This window comes from Amia ocellicauda, chromosome 8 (assembly GCF_036373705.1).
Source record: "Amia ocellicauda isolate fAmiCal2 chromosome 8, fAmiCal2.hap1, whole genome shotgun sequence".
NCBI classification, from domain to species: Eukaryota; Metazoa; Chordata; class Actinopteri; order Amiiformes; family Amiidae; genus Amia; species Amia ocellicauda.
In genome coordinates this window covers 26,109,478-26,132,579 of record NC_089857.1, presented here as the reverse complement: position 1 = coordinate 26,132,579, position 23,102 = coordinate 26,109,478, and the positions used below count along the sequence as shown (strand labels likewise).

Genomic DNA, 23,102 nt, shown 5'->3' with positions numbered 1-23,102 from the left:
CAATTTGTTGAGGTAATCTGAAGAGATTTCACCCCATGCTTCCTGAAGCACCTCCCACAAGTTGGATTGGCTTGATGGGTACTTCTTACGTACCATAAAGACAAGCTCAACAAAACAGCCCGCACAACAGCTCAATAGGGTTGAGATCCGGTGACTGTGCTGGCCACTCCATTATAGAAAGAATACCAGCTGACTGCTTCTTCCCTAAATAGTTCTTGCATAGTTTGGAGCTGTGCTTTGGGTCATTGTCCTGTTGTAGGAGGAAATTGGCTCCAATCAAGCTCCATCCACAGGGTATGGCATGGCATTGCAAAATAGAGTGATAGCCTTCCTTCTTCAAAATCCCCTTTACCCTATACAAATCTCCCACTTTACCACAACCAAAGCACCCCCAGACCATCACATTGCCTCCACCATGTTTGACAGGTGGTGTCAAGTACTCCTCCAGCATCTTTTTATTTGGTCTGTGTCTCATGTTTGTTCTTCTTTGTGATCCGAACACCTCAAAATTAGATTCGTCTGTCCATAACACGTTTCCAATCTTCCTCTGTCCAGTGTCTGTGTTCTTTTACCCATCTTAATCTTTTCTTTTTATTGGCCAGTCTGAGATATGGCTTTTTCTTTGCAATTCTACCTAGAAGGCCAGTGTCCCGGAGTCACCTCTTGACATTGAGACTGGTGTTTTGCGGTACTATTTAATGAAGCTGCCAGTTGAGGACCTGTGAGGCATCTGTTTCTCAAACTAGATGTATTGTCCTCTAATGTATTTGTCCTCTTACTCAGTTGTGCACCGGGGCCTCCCACTCCTCTTTCTATTCTTTGTTTCTGGCCATTTTGAGCCTGTAATCGAATTCACAATTGCTGATGCTCCAGATACTCAACTAGTCTTAAGAAGGCCAGTTTTATTGCTTCTTTAATCAGCACAATAGTTTTCAGCTGTGCTAACATAATTGCAAAAGGGTTTTCTAACTATCAATTAGCCTTTTACAATGATAAAGTTGGATTAGCAAACACAACGTGCCATTGGAACACAGGACTGATGGTTGCTGATAATGGGCCTTTGTACGACTATGTAGATATTCCATTACAAATCAGCCGTTTCCAGCTACAATAGTCATTTACAACATTAACAATGTCTACACTGTATTTCTGATCAATTTGACGTTATTTTAATGAACAAAAAAATTGCTTTTCTTTCGAAAACAAGGACATTTCTAAGTGACCCCAAACTTTTGAGTGGTAGTGTATATAATGTATATTGTTGTTCAGCTCAACTACTCTGTGACTAGCCAGCTATGTATTATGTTGTGTTTTTTCATTGGGTCTGTGGTCCTGCTCCTATTGGATCAGGGGTCCACTGCCATGATAATGCACGGAGGCTGCACAAGTTGCTTGATTGCCCACAGCAGATATTGTCCTAGCTTCTGGCAAAAGAGCAAAAGAGGACGAACCTGCACTGACGTCACGTTTTATAGAACAGGAAGGGGGAAGGGACCTGTTCTGAGTGACGAGCACAAGGGCCAACCGCAGCTTTGATAGAGTGACGTTTCGGAAGTGTGCAGAAACCCTTCCCACTTGAGCAGTGCTTCCTTTTTCAGATAACCGTGGTTGCATTCCCAACCTAATGTTTTTGTGCTATAACTAGATCGTAAGGTTGTGTGTTTTTCACTGGACCCAGTGGTCACAAATCAACTGAACCATTGTTGTTGTTGTCATTTTAAGTTTCACTTTACTGCCATGAAATATAATTAAATCACTTGAAACAAACTAGTTGGCCGGGGCCGGAGTTTCCTGGTTCTGCTCCTCCAAAGTGGTTGTTGTGAGATCTGATACTGATTCAGACAGGTCTCTGGTTTGATTGCACGGTAATAGACGGAGACCGAGTGACTGTGGAGGTGTCGTTGACAGGGTTGCCAGACACTTCTCTCAAAAATTTAATGTTTTCCCCCATAAGTAAATGTGAATAAGCAATACCATTTTTTTTTTGTTCAGACTATTATTAGGTATACCTTGCATGGATAAAATGTGAGAATAAATGCAGTTGCCAATGGAAAATTATTAAATATAATCTTGCTGTTGAGATGTTGTTTTTGAAAAGATGAATAAAATATTTCAGAAATCCCCCATTTCAATCTGAATCCCCCCATCTGAAAAATATCTTCCCCCCTACATTCCCGCATGAAACCCTTCCCCCTATTTATTCCACCATGGCTTTGATTTTCCCCCACAAATGGGTGATTTTCCCCGAATCTAGCAACACTGATCGTTGGGCTACGATAAGACAAATCAGTCCAACTACGGGGTCACCCACGCCTATAGCCACGCCTCCATATGTTAATTGCACCCAGTCTCCGCCCCTACATTGTATTTAATTTTGGCACACTTCAGGCAGAGCCATCGGGTAAAACAAAACACTGACGCACTGCAATGCAATGTGTGTATTGCGTTTAATTCAGTCACTACCATCACACTGCTTTAAGCAATGTAAAACATTAGTATTACATTTAATTGTGGCATTAAAATACAAAGATGCTATAAAGCAATTCAGCAGGTATAAAACACAAAAATAAGCTAGTATTGTTTAACAATGTGTGCATTGTATTTAATTGCACAACACATTTGCAACATCCTGTAAAGCAATATGACAATATTTTTGTATTTCAACATATTGTAGCGACCTAACCTTTTAATGGTCACTGTTGAAATAAAAGCAAAAGAAGCACAAGTCTTCCAAAACAAAACTGGTGTTTATCGATCTTTTCAAAGAGGTACATCCACTTTACCCCTTTTCCCCTAAGATTCAAATAACTTTACACAGATCTGTCTTTCCCATTAACTCCAACTCGACTCAACTCCTGGTGAGTCACCACGCCCTTATATATCCCCCTGTCTGGTGACTCCCTCTCACCCAATCGCCGCTCTCTGGCTGTACCACCCGGAGACGGGGGGAGCCACGCAGACACAAATAAACCACAAACATCCCTCCCTAACCCTTCACGACAACACCCCACATGTAACACACATTCACACTCATGCACACACACAGACAGACAGACAGGGTCCCCGAACTGATCCACCCACCCTGCATACACGCTTTTACATCCCCATCCCCCACCTTTGGGCTGCCCTACTGGCACATACACACAGACACCTGCCAGGATCGCTACAATATGAATTGTTTTGTATTTTGGCACTAGAAAACTTCCATACTTTAGACACTGTGCCCCAGTCTTATACCGGAAACATCCCAGTCCTCTGACTGTCCAGCGGATCCCCCAGCATTTAAATCCCCCTCTCATATCAGAGACAGTAGGAGGGTGTGTAGCCAGCCAGCTGGACCACCTCACAGCAGGCTCCTATAAGGAACCAGCCCATCCCCATGCTGCAGGCTCCAGGCTGTCATTCCTCTTACCGGGGGATTCCCATGCAGCTCCGGCAATTGTGCAGTGCTCAAGGGGGGGCTTAAGATAACGGAGCAATGGGTGGGGTTGGTTGCCCTGCTCTACCCCACCTGTTTCCTGGGCCCTCATGTGGGTGGTCAGGGGCACAGTACCTACACCAACCTGGCCCCGGGTACGGAGTCAGGCTTTGCTCTCCCCCTCTGATCCTCAGTCCACACATTACCGCCGCCGCTCTCTCTGCTCCGCTACCTGCTGCACCTTCCCGATTTATCCTCCTCCTCCGTCTGGTCTTGTCTGGTCTGGTCTGGTCTGATTTGGTTTCCCCCTTTCTCTGTCATTTTTGGATGGCCTGGCTGTTTTTTTTTTTTACAATATTTTAAGAAGATATGAATATGGTAGCATATTTCAAGTGATTTTAAATATTCACCAGGTAGTATCAAGTAATCAATTGTTCAACAATCATTGCAAGCATTAGCCAAAGACTTGTGTGAAGCCTGTAACTTAATTGGATATGGAGACCCATCTTTATGTCATAACAATTACTGCAATGAATTGCAGTCCTGATTTATGGAAATGGGTGTGTACTTGCCTTATGTTTAACTTGAGGTGTTTCTGAAATGTCTAGACTGAAACACACCTTAACTGCGCAAGAGTTTTACCTTTGGGCATCACACATACCAGATACAAGTGACAAAAAAGCATTAAATCAGATTGCTAATGTCATGAGAAGTGACTAAACTCAGTTTATTATTATTTGTGTTGGGATGTTAAATGACTTCGTATTCACTGTTTTATTTTGTTGAGTGAATTATTATTTCACCCAACAGACACACCTAAGCTAAATTGCGGTGTCTCCCCCCTTCCATCAAGCAGGAGCACAGACACCTGCATTCCCCTTTGTGGCATGCAGTCAACTGTTGGCTGGAGTAGAAGGCATGCAAGTGGATGCAGAACAGTACAGAGGAAACAGACTATCCCACAGCAGAGCAACTACTTACTGGTTGGAAGCCCCTGAACTTGAACAGCACCAGGAAACTAGGAAGGTGTATCATGCTGAGAACTGGTGATAATGCTGCAAATAATGCCAGCCTTGGAGTGCTGTCCTTGTAATGGCTTGCATCAATGTATTTCACCTGTTTAGGGAGAATAGAAGTGAGTTACATATTTGCACAATTGGTGTTGAACTTATTTTCTGTGTATTGGTAGCTTCTGGGTGGCGAGGCTCCTCAGGTGGTGGTGGAATCCCCTGGTCTGTGGTTCAGGGCTGGTTCTGGTGCCTGCACACCCCTGTGAGGAGCAGAGCAGTGAGGAAGGGAAGTATATGGCTGACAGAGCTGTGAAGAAATGGAGAAAAGTGTTATAATCATTAAAGCATTGCCTGCGGGTCTGTCTCCTGGTCTCTCTTTCTCAGAAGTGTGATTTTTTCTACCATCTGTACATGTTGAGGAGCCACTTCAAGAGGGAGAATGACCACAGGTAGAGAGCACCACACAGAGGGGCTCAGTTATTCCACTGTAGCTTGTACTTCCCTTGACAAGTACAGATTGATTCTTGGCAGATTGACCCAAGGAAACCCAGACATTTCACTAAACATAGACTTTCTTTCAATTTTTTACCTTATTGCTTCCCTTTGTTTTTGGAATTTCATAAGGTGATTTAACAATAGTTTTAATCTTTTAGTGTTAGTTTTAGTTGTTGTTAATCTAAATCCTTTTTTGTTATCAGTAGGTTATGTATTTTATTAGTTATTATCACTCAGACTTTACTAAAGGTGATTTTAATGTTTTCTAGTTATAGCTTAGTCTTCCCTTATTTAGATTTTTTTATTATTGTTGTTATTATTTATTTATTTATTTATTTATTTATTTATTATCAAACACCCTTATCCAGAGCAACTTACAAAACACAAGAGCAGTACAAAGTGCAATAATACAGTGCAATACAAGACATACATCTTACAAACTTCATTTTACAAATTCCAATTTATACAAGTGTATACGAGATATACAGTAAACAATATATGAGGTCTTACATCCTAGATTGTAAAAATCCTAGATTGTTTATGAGCCGAGAGCCCAGACTTCGTACCCTGTGCTGATCCAAATGTGTTGAAGGAGAACTACAAGTAAAATGTGTACTTACCTGTGTCTGTGGTGGGGTGTCCTGAGATCCTGGTCTGAATCTGCATGGGGAGGCAGCAGTAGAGTTTTGGTGTTGATGTTCCCCTTAAAAATTGAGCTGGCATAGTCATAACTTACAAGAGCATTACCACCCATGACACTAACCCATAAATGTGCACTCAGTATTTTAATCGGGCAGAAGGGGTATTATGCTGACACTTGCTGTTACAAAACAAGAGTTGATTGTAGTCTAAGATGGCAAATCAAAAGTAAAATGCAGGAAACAAAACACGGTAAAGCAAGGAGAGGTACAGCAAACCACAGCAAAGCAAACTGGACAGAATTATAGTAAAGCCATGGGAAAATTAAAATTATCATACAAATGTATTGAGGCACACTTTCACAAAGCAAGGTATTGTCCTTATTTCTTCAACTGCATCATAAATGTAATAAAAAATAACACAAGAATCCTATCCATATTTAGACAATATGCTGCACTGTCTTCTGAACGTATTAAAAAGGTTTCTCCTTTTTAGAAAATGTATTAGTTTCCAAACAAGGATGAGTACATAAAAGTAAGAAACAGTTGACTATCTAAGTCATGTTTAGTGACTTTTGTTGTTCTACTATAAATCTTCTCCTCATTAGTGTGCAAACAAAACCACAGGTGCAACAGCTGAGTTGCCTTCAATAGAAAGAAAAGAAAACAAAATTAACCAAATCATTAACGTTAGTGAAACATGTCACACACTTATCCAATATAACAATTATATCATGGGGTTGCTGAAAAAGTGAATGCTGGTTCTGATAGAAAGGTGTCAGAACACACAGTGCATCGCAGTTTGTTGCGTATGGGGCTGTGTAGCCGCAGACCAGTCAGGGTGCCCATGACCCCTGTCCACTGCCAAAAGCGCCTGACACCTTTCTAACAGAACCAGCATTAACTTTTTCAGCAATTTGAGCTACAGTAGCTCGTCTGTTGGATTGGACCACATGGGCCAGCCTTCGCTCCCCACGTGCATCAATGAGCCTTGGCCGCCCATGACCCTGTCGCCAGTTCACCGCTTTTCCTTCCTTGGACCACTTTTGATAGGTACTGACCACTGCAGACCGGGAACACCCCACAAGAGCTGCAGTTTTGGAGATGCTTTGACCCAGTCGTCTAGCCATCACAATTTGGCCCTCGTCAAAGTCGCTCAGATCCTTACGCTTGCCCATTTTTCCTGCTTCTGACACATCAACTCTGATGACAAAATTTTCACTTGCTGCCTAATATATCCCACCCACTGACAAGTGCCATGATAATGAGATTATCAGTGTTATTCACTTCACCTGTCAGTGGTCATAATGTTATGGCTGATCAGTGTATACATATATAGTTCTTATCCTTCACTCAACAAATAATGTTATATGCATTAACCTCTGCCTATATTTAAAACAATTACCCACATAATACTAATCAAGGGGTTAACCTTAACAGCTCAAACATTAAAATAGGTTTAGAGCAATTCCAAGGAAGGAAACAAGGAAATTCCAAGCAAAATTAGGATGTTATTAATGATGTGTACAGTGATTATAATTATTGAAATGAACTGATCATTTATACAACTGTGATTCTAGCTTCTGTACTCCCAATCAGACTTTCCACGATCACATACATTGATGTTTCCCATTATTATCCTTGAGATACAGACTTTCTTAAGTGAGATATTGTCTTCCCTTTTTTAATTTCTTCCTTGGAGACCTTCAATAAATTCTCCTCACAGTCCTCTCTAGTTTAAATTATTTGTCACTGCCCTGTAAAGCCTTGCTCCAAGCAGGTTTGCGCTCCTCTAATTGAAATGCAATGTTCCCATTTGTCTTTTTTGTGGAAAGGATTCCAGCAGCCCTGGAAATAGAAACATATTTGGCCACACCGAGTCTTAAACCACATGCTGTAGTTTACTGTATGTAAATGTCATATGCATTCTAAGAGAAAGACCATTTTTTATCTTGGTCATTAGCTTGCATCTGGGATCTTCTGCAGTGAATGTGGGCTAACTTTTTCAATGTACCTACATGCACATTACCAAATGGGTCTTTACATAAACTGGCTGGTTGACAGCTGTGATGTTTCTTTGCATACCACCATACAGTATTGCCTTGTTGTTAACCAGAAATTATGTCAATGTTTTGGGGTCCTTAACATATGGAACTATTTGAAACCACTCCTTGAAGTCATTGATGAGCAACACACACAATAATAATAAATTGAAAAGCATATATGTCTATTTTTGTTAAAGCTGATTTAACAAAAATAGACATATATGCAGTTGTAGTCATAGGTATTCACACCCTTCATTTAAATGTTATTCTGTAATCAATTTAGTCTAATAAGTATTGCTAATATAAATAAGATATATTTTCAGAATTTGTTGAACACTGATTCGGTGAAGAGAAAACTAGTCTTCACTTTAGTTAAGTTAGGGTCTGTTCAAACTGCACTCCATTGAAATACATACATGTATGCAGTATGTATTTATATAGATATACATACACACACAACACTTTTAAGTAATACATTATTTTAATAAATATCCATATAAACATAGTTTCTGCTTTAATTTACAAGGGACATAGTTTAAGTACTCATCTAAACAAAAAGCATAAAGGATAAGTTTATATTATAAGATTAAAAAAAAAAACTATAAAAAAAAACATATTTCCAAGACTGGTGGTCTATTTATTGTTATTGAGATTTTCACACTAAAGATACACAGCTGTACACACTGAAATGTTACAGCCTCTTTAAATTCTTTGTTGTCCTCTGCCAGTTCTGACAAGACAAGGACAGATGAATGTGTCCCGATTCAATAAGTCCTATTGAATGATAATGATATAATGATAATAATACAATTTGAATGCAGCTGGAATTGGTCTTTTTCTTGACTTTAAACCCACAATGTATCTTTTAATTTCATTGAAATATTTCACACTGAAATGGATGAAACATACTAGTCTATAGCAGGGAGCTTAAGGGTCTTCTTGTGTTCTTTCAAACAGAGATCGGTCACAGAACTGAACCAAATATTGGCTTAATTAGTCATGATTAACATGGCCTTTAGCAAAATGATTAAATACATTAAATCTGATTAAACTGTGGTTCTCCAGGGTCATGTATCTAAATTACTTAGTCCAACAAAAAATATCAAGCACTATTAATCATTTTCATGGCGTCAGACTGTAAAATCCCAAGCTGTTGACAAATGTTTCAAGTGATCCAGTATGTCTTGTTGTTCATAGCCAAGTCTTTTTCCAGCATTCAACATTTTGTTATCAGACTGTGTTTTCCTGAATACATATCTGATATGGAGACTTCTCTTTCTTACATCTGAAATAAAGCACAATAACAGTGTCAGCCATGTAGACTCAAAGAACAGCCATTCATAAATCTTAACATGAAATTTACAGTATCCTGATTCTTAATACTGGAGAAAAAGTATAAGGTCAGTATTGTGTTTATAAACCTTCCATCACATTCCTCTCTAGAGAATGTCAAAATCCTTAATTTAATGTGCATTACAAATAATTACATTTTCAGTAGAAAAATTAGTTTAGATTCAAAATAAAATGAGTCACATAGCCTCCGACTTTAAAGTTCTCCAACATAAATTCCTACAGGTATACATGCACTTGACAGGTTTGAATGTTTGCAAAGAATATATCTGCTGCCACTCCATAGGCATTGATTGATATCTTGTGCATTTCCAATGGTGCCATATATGTAATAGACTTTGCATAAAATTACATAGGGTCTGAAATTGGGATGCATTTGGTCCAGCATTGCCAAACCTCTTCATGGGTCCTGCGATGGCACTGATCCTGCAGAAGCTGTTGTAAATGTAATATACAGACTGGGCACAAGAGGGAGCTTGTGTGTAAACATAGGGAAACCTTTTGTTTAATCATGCAGTGTGCATTAAACATAGTGTAAACATGCAAGTTGGCAACTTCCATCTTTAGCTGTGTCAGAAAAATTGATGAATAGCAAGCTTTTGGAGATGGTCCAGACAATAGCAATCTGAGCACCAACATGGTGCTCACAGTAGAGATTACAACTAGACCAGGGGTCTCCAACCCTGGTCCTGGAGAGCCCCAATCCAGTTTATCTTATAGGTCACCCTAAATCACCAATTTCAAAATACTAGGAACACATATGAGTTATTAATCAATTAAGCAAATCAACCAAGGGAGCTCTTGCTCAGAGAGGCTGCAAGTATTCTGATGATTTCTTAAATGGTTTCTAAATTACTGAATTTACCAAACCAAAGCTTCACTGATCAGACTGAAATACTTCCAGGTGTTTATAAATTGGCAATAGAAGGGTGACCTCTAAAACCTGCTGGATAGGGGCTCTCCAGGACCAGGGTTGGAAACCCCTGAACTAGACTGTTGTTTCTAGTTCCTCATTGTAGTTGCCTTCATCTGTTTTTTTACTGGGACTAAAACCAAATGGCATTCAAGCTGCACTGTACACATGGTGTGATTTAACTTTTTAACAAGCAAAGACAGTGTCCTGTAATATTGCTCTGCACAAGGTTAAACCACTTCCTTGGATGGACTAGCACCAGCAGTGTGTCACGCGTTGCAAAAAGATATGACAGCATCTGTAATGGGCAGGGATAGCATTCCTTCATGCGCGTCATAGAAAAGCATGCAGATACCACTGCTTTCAGATCGGTGACTGCATAGGTCGTTTGGTTGTTGCTCCTATTGTTATTTTTTGTTGAAATTCTGTGGAAAGTGTATGGGACATTTATGATGGGCGTGATGATGACATTTAACTTAACAGCAGAATAGCTGCTGCACCTGCTGCTTAACAACAGATGAAAAGATCCATACTTGTTACTAGTGCTGAGACGCACAAAGTGCTACAACATACACTCTGTTTTCAAAATTAACACTGTCAATACGCTGTGTGATATTTTCCCAGCAAAGCAGATATGGCAGGTTTGTCTGTCTCTTTACCTTTTCTTGATGCAGCAGTAGAGAGTAACTGTAATAGCACAGAAGAGCAGAAATACACCAATTCCAATGGCAATCAGTTTTTCAGAGTTTTCTTCGCTATGAGAATCAAGGAGGAGATGCTGGCATCTTTCGCCGGTATAGTTTTTGAAACACCTTTGGACAAAAAGAAAGAGAACATTTCACCTTTAAAACTTGTCTTCTCAAATCAAAATATGAGGGAATAAAGAATTAAGACATGATGATACAGAAATCATAATGTCAGCATTCTGACATTAAAAAAGGCAATCCAAAAGAGATTTTCACCACATTAAAAGTGTGTGTACTGTTCCTCATGGTCCTATTTGTATTTGTATATGGGCAAGGCCTGCCTGATCACTGTTTGATAAATATCTTTGTGAAACATCAACACTGCACAAACCAATGCAATGTATTGAAGGTACGGAATGCACAGTGTGCCCTTATTCGCATTCGGTTACCTGCAGGTAGGTTTATTGACATCTGTTCTGTAGCTGCAGTGCCCATTCATGCAGTAACTCTGGTTATCCCCAGTGCAAGGGCTGAGGAGCTCTAACATATGAGGCAGCTGTGTGCTTCCGTCTGCAGGAGTGAGCAACATTAAAATATATACTTAAAATATATACATTTTCAAAAATGCCAAGTTCAAATTTCATAACAGGGTGACAAGTAAATGATTAAGACCAGAAAGTTGAATGTACATTTTGTAATTTCTTGATTACTATAAATTAATGGGGGGTGGGGATTACAACCATAATGAGTGAGAAAAGATGTAATTATGTTACAATAACTAAAATAATAATATGTACTGTCCTCACTATTCCGTAAATCCTTTACCAGCATTGCAAAATCAAATGTAGTGTTATGACTTGGGGTGCAATGGTTATATTCTGTATATTCTGATATTCTGTATTATGCGGTACATAATAAATATGAATAGCATGCAAAATATATATCAGACAAATAAGCAAACCTATGGTGTTGTGTTTTTTTAAAAAAATGTATACCAAAAAATCAGAAACGTTGATGAGTAAGTGAAGGCAGAGAAGATTGACTATTGTCACGCTTGACTTCGGTCTTGGGTGCTGGTAATGCTTTGCAATAAGGTGTGGCACCACTTCATTTTGGCTTAATCACTGGTTCCCTAATCCCAAATGGATGTATCTGTGCTTTAGTGTAATGCTGTGTGTAAATGCAATCTCACCACAGTGCGTGCAGCATTCGCATCAAAGGCAACCCCAGTAATAGTGGTTTCCAAACTATGTATATGCTATTTCATCATAACCACACATTAAAGAAAGAACAGAAATGTACAAGACCAAGAAATCTTGCTATAGTAAGGTGTAAATGGTTATTATGTGGAAAGATCTCCAGCTCTAACTGTATTATAACAGGGCTAAGAGGGCTTACTTCCAAAGTCACAAATACAGGTAATTGAAATATGCAAGCATTACTCTGCATTACTTTTCCTACAAGGCTGTTTAGTCATCTCAAAGATATGACAACATAAAAAAGTGAATTATCCATGAACTGCTGTATCACAGATATTGTGACAGAGAGAAGATATTATCTTAATTGTTTGGGATTCTAAACATGAATTTCTTAATGACTTTAAATCAAACTAAATTGATTCTTTATCTTTTGTGGGGAGCACTTTAAGATGTATAAGCAGGATTTCAAATTAGGATGCTACTTCTGAATAAATATAAGAGGTCTCGAATGAACCTACCTCCTGTTTCATTTGTCAATGACATTTCTGGAAGTTGATCTATGGTTTTGGAAGACCTCTCAGTCACTGTGGTTGAAAATGAACAAACAGCAGCCACTATCACAGTGAAGACTGCTGTAAGAGAAAAGCAAATCTGAAGTTCAATTTTTTATTTTTAACACCTTTACAAACTATACAGAAAGGATACATGTTAATCGAGATATGTGTTTCAATTTATACTGAATGTTCTGCAGTTCCATATATACAGTTATTGTTGCTACAATAATAATGAAGACAGTAATAATAACAGAATAGTGGATGGATAACCATCAGTTTTAAGGTCATGTTTAATTTCCTGGCATCAACAGTCAAGGTGCTATGCAATGTCACCTTAATGCTATGTTTAATAGTGCATTGTGTTCTAGCAATGCAGTTAATTTTAGTACTGTAGGGAACTTTATTTTCATCACACAAAGTGAAGCGTTGTGTGACGCATTCTCACATTAAAGCCTTTATTTTATTTTTCTTTTAGGAAGGGAGTGTCATTTGTACTGACAGTATCACTCTTATTATGCATGATCTCACATCACAACCATTCATAACTACTTTTGCCCCTTTATACAGCAACTTAAAATGATCATTGCCCGTCCCCAACAACTTAAATATTAATTACAATAATAACAACAATAACAACAAAAACAACAACAGAGCCCCAGTCTATGATAGGTATTGTTTTAAAGGCTTTGGCCAGCCCTGGTTCCATGTCTCTCCATTAATAATCCATTTCATATCTATATACCACAACACTATAATTAATGTAAGCTATTATATATGATTGAACAGCATTCATGGTTAGAAACCTAATTACAAGCATTAACTTCTCCAAACAAACAAAGACAAGCCTAGCTTCCAAATGCATTCCAGTCTTAGGCCTGCAAAGCATGTTATGATATGGGATGCATTTCAAATGGGAAAGTCATATGTACTTATTCCATTCCAATGGCTAGTTCTTTCAAGGAGTACAATGACTGAAGAAGTTAGGCAGGTGTCAACCATCATAAAATTACCGGTGGTTAAGCAACGTTTTAGTGGTAGGCTTTATCCCTCTCTTTCTTTCTCTTTCTGCTGATGCATTAACTACACTTTGTGACGTGTACAATGCAGGGAATGTGTTTTCCAAAGATTTGTTATGGAAGTAATTATAATAGCCACTCACATTAGGGCCCAGATTAAATCAAAATGTCCAAAACATTAAATACAAAAAACATACCAGGTACTTGATGTGTCTTTTTGTTTGTCAGAGATTTCATTAATCTACAATCCAGTAGTTTGTGCATTATGGGATAATCACAATAGCTTCTTGACCCCACAAACATTTTAAAGGCATGACAAAAAATACATTATGCCAATTCTCCAGATATTAGTGATATATATTTAATGCCAGGTTTCTAAAGGGCAAAGCTGCTAAATAATTAGTGGATAATGCAATAATCAAAATCAACAAGGAAATATACGTTTTTCTGAACTGTGCTTCTTCCTAATTTAATGTTTACGACATCACAAAACCTTTATTAGGTATTGAAAACATTCCACATTCATGACTCAATGAAATTAATTATACTGTCAAGTCTGGGAAAGGCATGGAAATTGGCAGCAATTGAGATTGGCATTAAAAAGCAAGTGGTAGAGAGAGAACTATGCAATTCATTGATGCAAAAGTGTTCACCAGAGGAAGACGACCAAGTTTGCAAGGGTGCGGTTATAAAACAGAGAAGTGTGTGGAGGAACAAGTGCTTTTGTAATATTAAACACTTACAGGAAAGGTAGTTTTATGTGTCCACTGGGCATCGATATGTGTTTTTAAGAAATTATAAAATTGTCATTGTCTTGAGGAGTTTCTCTTCCGACTTTTTCTTTGCCATATGCATAGTCAATGTGAGAGACTGTAAGAAAACTAGAAAGAATTAAATGCCTGGACAATGACTGTGAATATTGTGTGTGTATATATATATATATATATATATATATATTGTATATCCTAGGTCTGGCTTCATAATGGAACTTCCATGGGAGGTCTGCTCAGTTTAGGTGAAATGGGAGTGAGTAGGTGTGTTTATTGCAAAGACAATCTGATGCATGTAGAAAAATTTCAGGTGTTTGATGAAAGTACTTATGACAATAATTGGGAGGTTTCGTCTGCTTCTCACAATTTCAGGACTTCAAGAATGCCTTGAAGCACAGGCTTGGCAGCGAATGGTGATTACTTGGTCACAGAGATCAAAGGCAAACCTTAAGATCTGTATATGTATACATGTATTAAGACAACAGTTGATCCTGTTCCCATAACTGACTTGAAGCATTGAGACGAACATAAATTATACTTCCTCTTCAGTGTGATTAATTTTTCCTTGCAATTGTAAAACCCTTTAATTTACTGGAGCCATGCATCGGACAAAATGCTTTTGTAAATGTCAAAATGCAAATGTCCTGCCTCGTTTTCCATACTTTTTGGTTTCTATCCAATAGTATGGTTTTCATTACATAGCGCCTTATACAAATAATGTATGTGTTTAGTCCAGTCACTTGTTGCACTACTGGATGCACTAAAACAAGGCCCTGATACAGCCACTATACCTGCCTGTCTTAGACATCACCCAGTGATGTCGACCTCCTCTGATACTGAACAGAGCCCAGGGAAGCCATATTTTACTTTTGCAATTACTGAGTGAAGGTAACCATTAGGACTTGGAACCCCAAAGATTTATTTTCTCAACATTGAAGTTTTTGTTTTTTGCTCCCCCTTTACATACGGCTTTTATTACATTTCACTATCCTTGACTCTATCAAGAAACTGTTTGTAGCAATTCTCAATCTTTGTGCTGCTTACAGACTTTCATTTTTTTTAATACCTTTCTCTGACTCTGTAAAGCACTCTGTGATGATCTGATCACCAAGAGCCCAATACCAAATAAAAACTGAATTGAACTGAAAATGTAAGTTGAAGCAAACATCCTCCTATTCAACTTTGAACTCAGTAAGTGACTCTTAGGGAGATACCCTACTGTCCTCTTGATCTAATGTAACTGAAGTCACACCTGCTTTCTCTGAGGTTCTGTTCATTATAACCATATTCCATGGTGGTGGAGGCAGGTAATGCCTTCTTATGCTACAGTTTCTGCATACAGCCTAAATTTCATTATGATTCAATAAGCAGCTCTCATCAAAAGTTGCCCTTTTTCCACCTTTGCATTCCCTTGGTTAGTTTCCTAAAATTACACTTTTTGGGTACTGTGCCATTTCCAGGGTAATTGATTAGAATAGCTTTTTTGCAAAGTGTGGGAGTTTTTGACGGGGAGATAAGAAAAGGGCATCAGCTTAATAGACACCCCATTTCAATTCAGGAGTCAAGAGATGAGGGAGGAAAGAAAAGAGCAAACCTTACAGAGTTATGAAGAGACTGTCTCATTTCACAGATTTGTACGATTAAATGCTTATATGAAAAAAGGCAGCACTTCCTAAGATACAGCTGTTCCTGTTCACTCCTTAGATATAAGTGTTGTAAGGAACTGGCAGTCATCTCCTAATGTTCTCTAATCCTATAAGTGTATCTCAAGGAGTTGAGCTGAGTGTAATCTCTGTTGTCAGCACCTGCTGCACTGAAACAGGCAGTTTGATTTGGACAGTGCATCCTCCTTCCTACCACCTGTTTAGACTGCTCAAGATTCTTGTTTAAATTACTTTATATAGCTTATGGCTTTTATACAACATATAACTCTGGCAATCATGCATCTCAAGCTATCTAACACTCAAAGCAACCCCAAAGAAAAACTGGCAAGATACAAGAAAGCTGAATAAAAGGAATGATACAGGGAATTAAAACTTTAAGGTAACACGAAACATCTTTGGTTAGACATGTATTAAAAAATAATTTGTGACTTATTAGGACTAAAGCATTATAGCCATCATAGATGGCTTTGCTAGTTACTTGTTATATGCTTATTCTCAAAATCACATTCAAGTAAACATCAATCCCTTAAAAAAGGATTACAGTATGATTTATTTTTATTGCTTTGCAGATGTTTCATGTTGTTCACAAATACATATAACAGCCAAAACATACTTGAAACGTAAAATAATGACCACTACTTAAAAACACTCAAACCCAAAAGGCCTAAATATGGCAGTTTTTTCTTATTTTTTTCAAAACCAGTCTTTTAAAAAACAGCTGGTGGGTGATCACCTATAAGAACAAGCAAAACCAGATTACTTTGTTTTGCTCTTAAAGTCTTGTTCATTGCTTCACTTCTCTCAAGGAACACAGCCTCCAAACAATTTTATGTCACCAAAAAAATCTTTATTTAGTCTTACAATTAGTTTTATGAGCAGATTTCTTAAAGAAAACTGTTACTGTATGGCACAACCTAGACAGAGCATATTTTAATAGTCTGTTTGGCAAGTCTGTTATTTATGGTTATGGTTATTTATGGTTATAATGTACTTTTAATGGTTTGAGATGACTTGCTTGTACTTTCTGTATTATCTATATATGTTAGCCCAGCTGCTTTCAATCTGGTTTCCATCTGAAACAGTCCTGGAGTACATGTGGCTAAATCAGTAACACTTTGACAGTAGTAATATGTGAGCAAGACTGATATCATTATTATTATTATTGTATTTCTTAGTAGATACCATTATCTAGGGCAGCTTACAATTGTTACAATATATAATATTAATTTTACATACAATTACCCATTTATACAGCAGAGTATATTTTATATTTGAGTAATTTAGTTACAGTACGTTGCTCAAGGGTACAACAGCAGTGTCCACCACCTGAGACTGAACCCACAATCCTCTGCTTCAGAGCCCAGAGCCCTAACTGCTACTGCATACTGCTTAATTGTCACAGCCCAGAGAGCAATTCTCATTTGTCCACACATATAGCATTAAAATATGTCTCCCCATAGGTTGTATCTTGGTACCCTGTGTATTTGTAGATCTATCTAAACCTTTTTAATTAATAATTTGATAGTAGGTCCTAACCAAATGAGACCAACTGATAGATGTATAATATTCACTTATAATAGATAATTATTATATGATTATCATTTTTCTTGTTGCTGTTTTTTTTTAACATACATGTATACATGTATCACCACAGAAAATTGAAACAAGGGTCTTCATTTGCAAACTAATAGTCAATTCAGTAGCTTATATTTGCATTATTAATTATGACAAATGATTTAGATTTATGTTCCAGATGTAGTGTATCTTCTATAATGTGTTTTATTTAAAATAATAATAACAATAATCACTAGGAAACAAAAATACACTAGGAAATATGTATTACATAACTCTCCCCTTAGTATAAAAATAGTTTTGCTTTAGCATACATGTTTATTTAACTTTGACATTCATCTTCCTTTTAAATACCTTGATGACTGGTTTAGTACAACTGAAGTCAAGGCGAATGACTTACCATTCTGCAGTAAATGCCTTTCTCGTCTTGCTGTCATTGTTTTCGACTTCTGTTTCTCTAGTATTCGTCACAGACAGACTGAACCCTCTCCTTTTCACAGCTCTGCCTTCAAGCCCTTTGATTTGACAATGCGCCTTTGCTTTGGTTATATACTTTTTTAATGTACTGTCGCAATGAATCATCTAGTACAAGCTAGCCAATCAGAAACTACCTTCTCTGCCAGTAGCTGGTTTCTACTAGAACTCTTTTCTTTTTAATCACCAACTCAACACCTCCTTATCCACATCAGTTGCCTCCAGATTTTACACTAACGCTTCCTGTTTCCTCGGGATATGGACATGCAGGGACAATTTGCTAGCTTTTTTGTGGTGAGACCAAGTATTTGCCTACAGTTAGGAATAACATGCTTCAGTGAAGCCCACTTAAGAAAACGCATAGAAGTGCTTGACAACTTTAAAGCCTTACTTATTATCACTGGTTGTAAAAACAATACATCCTTGACCACCAAATAATCGTATTGGTTTTCAGAGTTTATGTGTTAAAAATGTACAAAGGTACAAATACAAATATTTATTTTCTCCACACAATCTTTGAGGTTCTCTGGATTTCAGACTCCTTCACATAATGTTAGTTAATATTCATACAGTTAATCATTAAGAGTCAGCAATTACAGGGAAGGGATGTCATTGAGGCTAAAATATTTTTCTTCAAGATTCTCTGTATTGCTAGGAGTGAGCATAGCTGAAAAGTTGCAGAAGGACTCCACTGCTCTATTATCCGAGTCATACAAAAATGTGTGTGTGTATAAATATACAGGCTACATACATACATTAATGCATACATACACACACACACACACACACATATATATATATATATATATATATATATATATATTGGTGTAGGTGCATAACTTTAACAATTTTTTAAACAAAATAAAATGTCAAATTAATATAAATAAAATAAAATAATGAAACAGAAAAGCAAGAAATATAGAACACAGCTAATGTAGAGTACAACATTAAATCTACTTTCCTGTGTTAAGTTCCCCCATAGTGGGCAGTATTCAATAATGTTACCCATTTTGTGTATATTGTTTTGTATTTTTTTATTTCTAGGGTCAGGAGAAATTGAGAGGAATTTTCCCTAATGCTGAAACAACTGAAGTCCAGCCCTGTGACCAGCTATTGTGGTCCCTGATTCATACAATTGGGAGGGTTAAATTGTCTTAAATTGATCTAAATTATAATTTACTACATACATACTATTGAAGTAAACATAAAAGGCTTTAAAAAGAAGCATCAATTCTGTGAATGGGAAATTAAATATTATACATTTGACATTTACATCCACCCACATTAGAAATCCCTGAAGGAATAGAAGAAACAAAAGGTTAACTAGATTATAGCATTCCACACATTCATCCTGCCTGTTTGGTCTGGTATTATAACAGAGCCATACAGTCATAAGAACACCTCATGGACCTCTCCACAACTAAACTGAATATAAATTGTATTCCCTTGCATTCAAGCAAGCTGCCCTGTTTATCATTAGGTAGATACCCCAAATGATGTTGCTATAGAAACATGCATGGCATGATATGTTTCTGACAAAAGGAATTGTAATTCTATTATACCTATATAAGACATCATTAACAAAAACATCAACAAATAATTTTAGTATGACAAATAGAAATATGGTTTTGTCAATACAAAAACAAGTCACTCTTACACAGCAACATGATAAATATTTATTTCCCTAGAGATGATCAAGTACATTTTACAGTAAGTAACCGGGAAGGATATCTGAAGGATACTAAATTTGGATACATTTTATGATTAAACATGAATATAGTATTATGTATAATAACAATAATATAAATATATTAAAGTTCCTTGCTAAACATGATCGAGTTGTTTATTGTTTTAATGATTCAAACCTTGCCTTACCTTACCTCACATAACATCCCCTAATTTTCCAATTTAGCTTAACAACTGTTAAAGACAAGAATCCACATATTTTTCCAGAAATCCATTTGAAATAAAAAATAATCATTGCATCATTTCTTAAAATTTACTTTTCAATTCAAGTCCAGCAATATTTTACTTTCCCAATTGTGAATACCACATTTTAACTCTTATTATTCTTAACTTTTTCATAGTTACATTCCAGCTCAGTGGATATTGAATATGGAAGGCAACATGAACCAATTACTGTGCTTTAGAGGAGTGGAATCCATTAATACAAAATTATGCATGCTCTCAATATGTAACAAATGTTTTTTAACCAATACTGCTGTTCTTCTCACCTACATATTTTTATCTTGCAGCTTAAGTAGTTTGAATCTGTTAAAAGCCAGTTCCACCATGTGTTTGTCTCATCTTTATGGTTTATGGTTTGATTTGGTGTGGAATTGAAACATGATGTAAGTGCAGTGAGTTCAGTGCTGGTTAAGAAGCCATTACCTTTCTCTTTTGGTTATTTTCTTCCTGCTTTCAATAGTTACCATTTGTTCTGTACCAGTGTATTTTGATTGTGGTATATATAGTTGGATGATTTTTCTTGCAGTCTCCCACACAAAAGAGTCTTAAGTTTAATCATACCTAATCACCATGTTTTGCCTCCTGCACTGAAGTCATGGTAACGTCGTTCAGATGCTCCTATTCTGCCCTCTATGGGGCTTTCAGGTTAAGATGATTGCCTAGGCAGATTTCAACATAGGATAAATAGGTATATTGTATAAATTCATTCCGAAAAGTTGCCTGTAGCCCATTGAGGGAACATGCGCTATTTAAAAAGAGGTAATAGCTTCATGAGTTAACTTACCCATTTTTTCTATTGGTTGTTTTTGAAACATTTAATTAACTTTGCATAAGCCCATTGTTTAAACAAAAAATCAGTTAAATTTACAGGTGTCCCATTTGAATTTGATGACGGGATGGTTATGTGCATGTATGTGGATACCAAAATTGTAAAAATCAAGCATTGCTGTTGCATCATTGTCAGCATTTAACTGTTTCAAATTAATGGTGTGTCTCAGACCCTTATGGATACTGAAAATACACATATTGTAATTCCATCAGCTTTTCACAGGGGTTTGCTGACCAAAAGCCATTTTGCAAATGTTTAATGAAATTACTCTCTAACTGATGGTGGCCAGGTCATTTTGCCCACAGTGGATTTTTAATCCTGAAGCTGTAAATTGCTAACATGAAAGCAAAGCAGTAATGTCAAACAGATACTCTATATTTTTTTCTTAAGTACAAAGACTGAAATACAACTATACAACTATTCCTAATAATAAAAAATCAGTGTTAATATCTGCAGAAGGAATGTAATTAAAAGTGTATGTTATGCATTTACATCAGGCATGTGAACTACCTCTAGTGAAGCTGTATTACCTTAAATATACCGCAGAGCAGTGAGTTACAAAAGCTCACAATTTATCTTTTGAAGAGATAGTATCTGTTATGTTATTCAGAACAGTACAAGTCCAATACATAACTTGAGTGAAACTCACTTCACCCATAATGCTGTCACTAAAACAAAGTAATCTTTGTTTCTATTGCTTCTTCTAAGATAACAAACAGCAGCACAGATTCAAACTCTCAGTACTGGCATTACCAGGAGCGTAAGAGGGCCTGGGTTTTCAGATTGTCAGAAAGAATGTTCAATTAACCTTCACCAGGCAAATTAACATCCTGGCTTTGAAAGAAATCTAGTCAGGCAGCATATTTTAACATAATACACATGCCTGTCATTCTGTTTCTTTTCATCTTAGTGATGTTATAGACAAAAGCTGTCTCCACCATCTGTGACTCAGTGTATCAGTCTATGGGAAGTTTGAGATAATTTAAAGTTTAGAGCTTAAAGGACAGCCTTTAACATGTGCTGCAAAACAAGAGTCAAGTAAGGTTATGTGAATCTGAAATTAAAGCAGAACATTGTTGGCTTTTTTTGAATAGAGCAAGTTTTGAATTTAATAAACACAAGTTATGCTAATCTAACAGAAATTAAAACAAAAATGTGCAGCTTGCATAGAAAGACTTTCACTTAGGGATTCATCCCCCTTCTAGACTTTTCTAATTGTCCTTTTTTTAGAGTGTACTTTTACATAGACTAACACATGGTTTCCAGTTGTACTCATGCTGAATTTCCCACAATAAAAGATAATTAACTATGACCAACATCTTGTATTATGAAGGGCTGCTACTCATGATTAAATTAGTGCAACTTTGAAACCAGGACTTCTAAATATCTCCTGAAAAATATTTTTGTTTGTAAAATTGCTTCCTTGTTTTAAAACTGTTAAAACATTAACAGCAGAATCATCAATGTGTTCATTGTGAAGCACCTCATGAGCATTTTCACACCCAAACAAGTGGTACAATATTTGATTCATCCTCAAGCTTTAATTATCTAAAAAACATCATCCCATTATATGCTGTTCAGTCCAGCTAATGTAATCTGTTAATTATTGTGCATATTTTAAGACAACATTGCAAGACAAAACAAAACTATTTATCATAAGTAAAATGTTTCTTTTTTTCTGTTTTACTTCTTTTGATGTATTGATTTTCAATGTTTTCAGGAACCCCTTGCTCTTTCACTTTGGTCTTACACCTTATGCTAAGAAAATTATGAGCTAAATGTTCCAGTTTTTCAGCTGGAGTTGGGGACACCTGTTAAAACTAAAATTGAAATGAAAACTAAAAACAAAGTAAAATTGAGGTGCTTTTAATCAGATTCTGAAGTGAACCATGCAGCCCCAATGTGACTTGCCATGACTTCCTATCCATGAAAAACTGTGTAAATGTTGGTGGTGAGTCAAAATACACACTGTCAAAGAAGAAGGATTTGAAAACAGAATCTTGTTTAATAACGTCATTTAAATAAATCAATAAATAAATCAATAAATAAATCAATAAATAATGTTTTCAACAGAAGTCCCGCAGTTCTAGAGGTCATGCCGCTGAGTTTTTTTCATTTTCAAGTTAGAGAAGTTCAGTCTCAATCAGGTAAATGAGCCAGTGATGGAAAATCATTCCTGTAGAAAAAATACAAATTTGAAAACATCATAAATAAGTGTAAATAAACAGTAATAAAATAAATTTGGAGCGCAATTTAATTAAAATACTGATATGGTGTCAGTCCTTCAGAGGGTGAGTATATTTTTTGCAGCCGTCACAGTGTTCTTCATAAGCATAGCCACCGTCATAGGGCCAACACCTCCAGGTACGGGAGTAATGAATCCCGCTTTCTTCTTTACCTCTGAAAGAAATGGCACACAATGATGACACTCACACCGCAGTCTTTGGTATTGACACATGGGAAAATCTGCATTGATAAACTTAAAAAATAAATAAATTGAT

The 23,102-nt window shown here is 36.8% G+C and overlaps 2 protein-coding genes across 4 annotated transcripts in view; both read right to left on the bottom strand.

Moving 5' to 3' along the window:
* Window positions 1-8,068: 8,068 nt before the first annotated feature.
* On the bottom strand, window positions 8,069-17,988 carry LOC136754729 (epigen). Of its 2 annotated transcripts, none has more exons than XM_066710832.1 (5): window positions 17,731-17,988; window positions 12,273-12,383; window positions 11,005-11,125; window positions 10,529-10,681; window positions 8,069-8,891 (listed from the first exon to the last, which is right to left on the bottom strand). In XM_066710832.1, exons 1-5 carry the CDS (start codon window positions 17,765-17,767, stop codon window positions 8,837-8,839), a joined length of 477 nt encoding a protein of 158 aa, XP_066566929.1. In that variant the 5' UTR covers window positions 17,768-17,988; the 3' UTR covers window positions 8,069-8,836. The 2 variants fall into 2 exon arrangements, with proteins under 2 accessions (XP_066566929.1, XP_066566928.1); XM_066710831.1 differs by having other exon boundaries at window positions 12,273-12,386; window positions 17,731-17,986.
* Window positions 17,989-22,581: 4,593 nt separating this feature from the next.
* Window positions 22,582-23,102, bottom strand: part of LOC136754728 (bifunctional methylenetetrahydrofolate dehydrogenase/cyclohydrolase 2, mitochondrial) — a 38,282-nt gene continuing 37,761 nt past the window's right edge. For both annotated transcript variants that reach the window (XM_066710829.1, XM_066710830.1), the window contains exon 8: window positions 22,582-23,001. In XM_066710829.1, coding sequence (XP_066566926.1) covers window positions 22,886-23,001 — 116 coding nt within the window. In that variant the 3' untranslated portion in view covers window positions 22,582-22,885. The remainder of the gene's footprint in view (window positions 23,002-23,102) is intronic.